Genomic DNA, 6,813 nt, shown 5'->3' on the forward strand with positions numbered 1-6,813 from the left:
GAATTTTCAGATTGATCCAGAATTCTCGTGTTATTTATGTAAATAACACGTTCGTTCCGCCACACTGCTCCGATCCAGGTTGCTGATCAATCTCTCTAGCAATCACCCCAAGCGAAGAACCTCACGAAGTCGTTATGTAAGGTTTCCCACTTGGGTCCATTAGTGGCCAAGGTCTTTTGTTTCAGGCGTCATTCACTCTACTGACAGTCTTTTTCCTAACTATTTGCCGCCATACTTTCCTGTCCTGGCATACTTCTCTAGCTTCTTATATGTCCATGCATTTTTCATGCAGGCTCTCGTGTTTCTGTGACTTCTTATGTCTCTTCTAACTAGGGTCTCATGCACACATTCTAACCATTCTTTCCGCGGTCTACCTCTGGGCACGCTGCCATTTACTTTACCTTGATACACTTGTTTCGTTAGTCGTTCATTCGGCATTCTCTCAACATGTCCGAACCATCTTATCCGATTTCTTTCCCATATGTCTACTAGCGTCTCTTCTGCACCACATTCTTTTAGAATTACCTTGTTGCTTACTTTGTCCATCAGGTTTTTCCCGCATATTATGCGCGTGAATCTCATGTCAATTGCGTTAATTTTGCTCTTATCTTTTTCTTGATATGTCCATGTCTCGCTACCATATATTACAGTCGGTATAAATATAGAATTATGTATTGCCATTTTAGCATTATTTGATATATTTTTACTTCTGACAAGGGGACCTGCTCGCCCAATAACCTTCTTACCTTCGTTTATGCGTCTATCTAAGTCATCATCTATCTTCCCGTCCGTAGTAAATAAGCTACCAAGGTATACAAACTTATCAACTTGTTCAATTCTCTCATCATTTAATAAAATATCGCATAGTGTTTTCTCACACTTTCCTTCGAACACCATAGTTTTTGTTTTATTTGCGTTAGTTTTGAGGCCCATGCTCGTCATGCTTGCATCTAGTTTATTCAGCATTCTTTGTAGGTCTTCGATAGTCTCTGCCATAACAACCTTATCATCTGCGAACGCTAACCCACGTACCCTTACTGTTTCGAGATCCACACCCTTTTCGTCGAAAAGAACCATTCTTAAACACTTGTCCATAAATAATATAAATAACCATGAAGACATAACGCATCCTTATCTAACTCCTTGAATAATATCGAAACAGTCACTCAGTTTTCCATTCACTCTTACACTCGCTTTGCTACCTGTATATATTGTTTTTATAGCTTGTAGGAGCTATCCATTGATTCCATACTCTTTCAGGACTTCCCAAAGTTTACTTCTGTCTACCTTGTCAAAAGCTTTTTCTAGGTCAACTAATGCACAGAAAACTTTTTTTCCTAGTCTCAAACTTTTTTCTGTTATTTGCCTTAAGCTAAATATTTGTTCCGTACATGACCTTCCTGACATAAACCCACTTTGGACTTCCCAAATCTTTGCTTCTGTTATTCTCATTACCCTACGAAGAAGTATTTTTGAATATATTTTATTTATGGTGCTTAATATGCTGGAACGTTTCCCGTCTCGAAACATAAATTTATCAATTCGCGCAGTCTGTGGTATGCACGCGCTACCGTGTTTAAGCATTTCAGCGTTAATACCGTCTACCCCGGCAGCCCTACTGTTTTTCAAGTTCTTAATTATATCACTAACCTCAGTGACACAGACTTTATCAATTGAGTTTTCCATCGCATCGTGTTCAACATCGCAGTTATGGTGTCCTATAGCTTCATCTACGAATTGTCTGATTTATGATATATTTTATTATGAAAATGTACAGGGGTTTCCTTAAAATACCATTTTCCTGTTTATTCTATTTTGATTTTATCGAATGTAACTTTTCTTATAGACGCAATGTCACTAAAACTATATGTTTTAAGCATCAATTGAGATTGTTCAAAAATACATTTTTCAATTCATCAAAAATTTACTTTTAACTCTTATAAACAGAATTTTGTAAATAAAATTAATCATGGAAAACGTTTGGAATGCTAAAATAATTATATGAAAAGAAATATTAGCTACATAATCGGTCAAAAATTATAATCCTAATTTTTACTGAAGTATAGCATTCAAAATAATTTCTCTGGTTTTCTAGATGAAACCGAGAAAGTGGAAGTGAGTGAAATAATGCAATAAAAAGTAGAGAAAATATGCGTATAGCTCTTGAGGAAACAATTTATAATAATGATATTATGTTAGTTTAGGGTAGAGAGAAGTCATTCACGTAACGTGTGTTGTTAGCACTCTGAGATTAAATAAATTCACTGAGAGTGGAAAAGGAGAACAATTTCAAGAATGAGGAAGAAACCATTAAAGAATATGAATGAACTCGGTGATGACTTTTCCGGCGAAAGCATGTACTCGTCTTCGGTCCCGCTTTTGATCATGTTGATAGAGGTGTTCTCTCTTTTTAGCTTCTTTCTGGATTTAATAGTTTCCCTCTTTTGAGCATCGAAACCGGAGGCTCAAGAATGCGGTATACATGTCGACTTATATTGCGGAAATCACCTAAATCCCTGTACTGTACAAGATAAAATGAGTATTGAAAACTGCTTCAGATTTTACGATTAACAAAATTGCTAGGCTCCTATTTTCATTCTTTTGTTACAATCCTTTCTGGCTTTCATAGATTTATGTCGTGCAGAAATAGAAACGTGCCATGTTTAATGTTGTGTTTAATTTTTTTTATATTCATATTTATTTAAGTAAGTATTCAAAACCAAATTTTAATTTATTTTTCAGATCATTTCTTTTTGGCCACAATTGCTGAGAGATTTTTGCACGCCACAAAACTTGACCACATGGTTGCCTTTGCTGAAAGACACACTACTGCCAGTTTTTCTTGCAATGTTTGATAAGATGTTTTGTCGTTATGTGGCCAAGGTGTATACGAAACAGGACCATGCATTGAAAATATCACACGGTACGATTAAGTTATGATAAAAACAATATAATTACAACTAGAATTGCCATAAATGTACTTAAATACACTTAAATACGATTATATTAACGGTTCAAGTTCTTTTGAAAAATTGCTTCTATTTTCATAAACTATAAAATAAAAGAACAGTTTTAAAAATCCATAGAGTCCTTATTTGTACGAAGTGTCTTGTCGTCGCGAAATTCGGGATGAATAGTCAAATTTTTTCATAAGTGTGCATCGTCGCCCCAAAATTTTGGGTTGACTAATCTATAACCTTTCCCAGCTCCACCAATAATTTCGAGATGACTAGACGCATCCATTTTTTTAGAAATTATAAGTCTATGCATGTATATATTAAATCAGGGTTCACAATATTTTCTCTATGTTCCCGAATTTTCCCATTTTTATAGCCACCCTTCTTCCTCAATTCTCGAAAAATTCCACTTTTTCCCCTCTTCTCTTTAAATATACGATATTTGAAAATATAATTGTTGTTTTTACATAATCAAATATATGCCATTCGAAACTAAAATATGATATCATGAGTTTTTCAACTTTTTTTTAACTTGCAGAATTATCTATTATAATTAATTTAATTTTTTTAATTTGTCTAATCTTTTTTCGCTGAATCAATAAAAAATAAATATTTATTAAATTAACTAGGGTAAACAGAGGTATGACCAACATCTTAAGAAAAAGTTGTTAGAAAATGGAGAAAATTAATTTATATGCTTATTATTTGGTAACGAAGATGAATTCATTTGATAGGGCAGATTGTTTCTGTTTTCAGACAGTAGTAGGAAAGGGTTAAGGAAATAAGTTTTTAGACTATTGGGGGGGGGGCATATTTTATATTGCACATATCGGCATAAAAAGGTGACCCCCCCCCTCAATAAGTACATAAAATGATTCCATAAGCTTATTCATAGGACTCTATAAAAAAAGACATGTTTTTTGGCCACTTTCAAAAAATTCTGAAATGTGCAAACAAGTTTTTTTTTTCAATTTATAATTTTGTATTACTATTCACTAGCAAAAACTGTACATCAAGGAAATTCGTCATAATTTTCGAAGAAATGAGGAAACTTTGTAGAATTTTCAAAAATATGAATTTTTAAATACAAAAAAAGGGAACAGAAGTTATTAACCAATTATTTCAAAATTCATTTGACTTTTTTCGGATGTCAACCCACAATTCCTTCTCTCAGCTCAAATCATTCGACTAATTTCTTCATTTTCACTCCGCCCTAACGTACAAGCATCTATTTTATATCTCTAGAATTTTAATAAAAGCAGTTTCATTGCACAGTGGCGTTCACTAGAAGAGTATCAGAAATACCCCTGTTTACCCCATGATAAATTAAAATTTCAAATATGTTACATTAATCATGGGCAACTTCATATCAAAGGCATATGAAAATTAAACATTTCATATTGAAAACGACGCAAATAATTTGAAATAAAATAATATATAATTTAAACAATAATTCTAAACGATTTCGTTTCACTATCCAAGAATTACAAGATTTAGAACTGACCTAATAATGATATTTTTCGATTGAACACAAATTTAATAAGTTGTAAAAGTTCAATATTTTTTCTTGAAACATACATTCCATATAATATTTAACTAATGTAAAGATTAAAACAATCACACTGAGTTAAATTTGAAAAAGTTCATGGTTAAGTCTTTTAGTTTTATTTCGTACATTTAAAAAATTTTGAATAAATAATGTTCTTGGGTCTGAGACAATTTCAAATTTATAATGTTTGAAATTAAACAAAATTTATTTTTTATATATGAACAATTTTTAATTGAAAATTAATAAAATATTACTATTTAAAATTTAAAAATCTGTGTCCAACAATATTTATGGAAAAAGTAAAAATCTCCAAATACTTAAAAAATATTGACATCCATGAAAATACTAAAACTATGAAACTAAGATTTTTTCAAAATATATCTTACTAACTAGAATTAATCATTTCTTAAACTACTTAACTCTTTTAATTATAAAAAGAGTTAGATGTATAATATAACATGCTTCAGACCAGATAAAAAAACTTCCGTGATGTTTAGAAGATCCTTTATTAAAATGTCTTATCCACGTTAAGAGAGTCAAATGCTCTTCTCATCATGAAATAGAAATCAAATTGTCAAAAAATATAAGTTCCTAAATTTAAAAAATTGTTAAAACCAATATGTTGCTTAGAATAATCATGTTCTTAAAATTATCATCTCTAATTTATTCTGCGAAAAACAATTATATTGTAAATATAGAGAAAAATTCAAAATTTATTTACAAAACGAATCGATATAAAGTCATAAAATATAAAAAATCATTTCTTTTTATACGATGAAAAGAAATGATATTGAAAATTTAAAATTAAAAAATCAATTACCTGCATTGTTGATATTTAAATTTTAGCATGTTCACTCTTTTGAAAAAAATGTACAACTATTAGTATTTGAAAATGTAATATAATGAATTTTAAATATTTATTATGTTTTTAATATTAGAAAATAATAAAAAATTATTTTTTACTACAATTTAATGAATAATTTTAGTTTAATCTATATTCATGGACTTTCGAATGATTTCTAAACGTCTCAATGGATTTTTACCATTTTCAAATATTTCAAAGGATTTTAAAGAATTTTAATGAATTTCCAGAGAACTTTAGGGAATGAATTGAATTTTATTTGATGAGATTTTTAATGATTTTAAGCAGTAAATGTAAATTGGAAACCACGCTGTTCAATGCTCTCAAACTTAAATTAAAAATAGTTCAAGTTTGTTCAGCTAAAATATTTCATATAACCAGTAAATCCACGCGCGCGAATTACGTGCTCCTGACCCTGGATTTTTATTTTATAATATTAAAAACAAACTGCAGTCGAATCTGAATTTTGTGACTCTGGATGTAATCTTTCCGAGAATTGACGCCGCGCTGCGGGGAGTGGTAAAAGGAGCTAGGGTGGGTGGGGGGAGTGCTCACTCAGGCGTGACAAAGCAGTTCGGAGACTTAGGATTCATGGTCACCGTCAGCCCAAAAACCGAAATTAAATCCAGATTTGATGGTATTTAAAAATCCATAATGAAATTGTTTTGAATATTAAGAGCTCTTCACATTTTCGATATAAAAAATGTGTTTAATAACAAATGTAGTGTTTTCTCCGGCTTTTTCATATATGCTGTTAATAGATTCTTAACGACTTAAGTATATGCAATTAAAAAAACAGTTCTTTAATGGCAGAAACCACTTAAAACTCATTTGAATTATACAGTTTCTTTTAAAAAGGTTGTTCCTTCTTTTCTAAATACCCTTTTTCGTGAAAAAATAAATCTATTTCTCATTTTTTTAGCTCATTTTGCGCTGTGATCCCAGTTATAATATATAACATATTGGATAATAAGATACTAAACAGACATCAGACATCAAACTCTCGCCTTCAGTAAAGTGTCGGGGGTTGTCTTCAAATGGCCTTGGGCTGATTTCTGGGGGGGGGGCGGAATCATAAACAGTGAGGGCCGCCTGACTCGTTTCCAAGTAGACAATATGAAGGGCCTGACAAACTGAAGGGCCTATGACAAAGCCACCGAACGCGTCCTCGGGTTGCGGATAGAGGGTCCCTGTACCAAGGGTTTCTGCTGAATATGGTTACAAAAATAAATAGGCAGTCGCGGACAATTGTCCAGGGGTGGTCCCGAAGAAATTAACCCCCAAGCGGAGATGTGAAAACCGTGCCGAAAGCTGAATGGCACCTCGGTGAGGTGTCTAGAACAGTGACTCTGGGATACCGGGCGACCTCTCAGAGTACGCAGCCTTATCCTTGCATGAGGGGCTCTACAAGGATGGACGAACCCCTTTCCCTAGCTTCTCGTGGG

The 6,813-nt window shown here is 32.4% G+C and overlaps 1 protein-coding gene across 1 annotated transcript in view; it reads left to right on the forward strand.

Annotated features, from left to right (window-relative positions):
* The first annotated feature begins 2,295 nt into the window (after positions 1-2,295).
* LOC117181225 overlaps positions 2,296-6,813 on the forward strand; it is a 16,982-nt gene continuing 12,464 nt past the window's right edge. Inside the window, exons 1-2 of the mRNA XM_033373789.1 lie at positions 2,296-2,397; positions 2,743-2,923. Coding sequence (XP_033229680.1) covers positions 2,296-2,397; positions 2,743-2,923 — 283 coding nt within the window. The remainder of the gene's footprint in view (positions 2,398-2,742; positions 2,924-6,813) is intronic.

Source organism: Belonocnema kinseyi, chromosome 10, assembly GCF_010883055.1.
Source record: "Belonocnema kinseyi isolate 2016_QV_RU_SX_M_011 chromosome 10, B_treatae_v1, whole genome shotgun sequence".
NCBI classification, from domain to species: Eukaryota; Metazoa; Arthropoda; class Insecta; order Hymenoptera; family Cynipidae; genus Belonocnema; species Belonocnema kinseyi.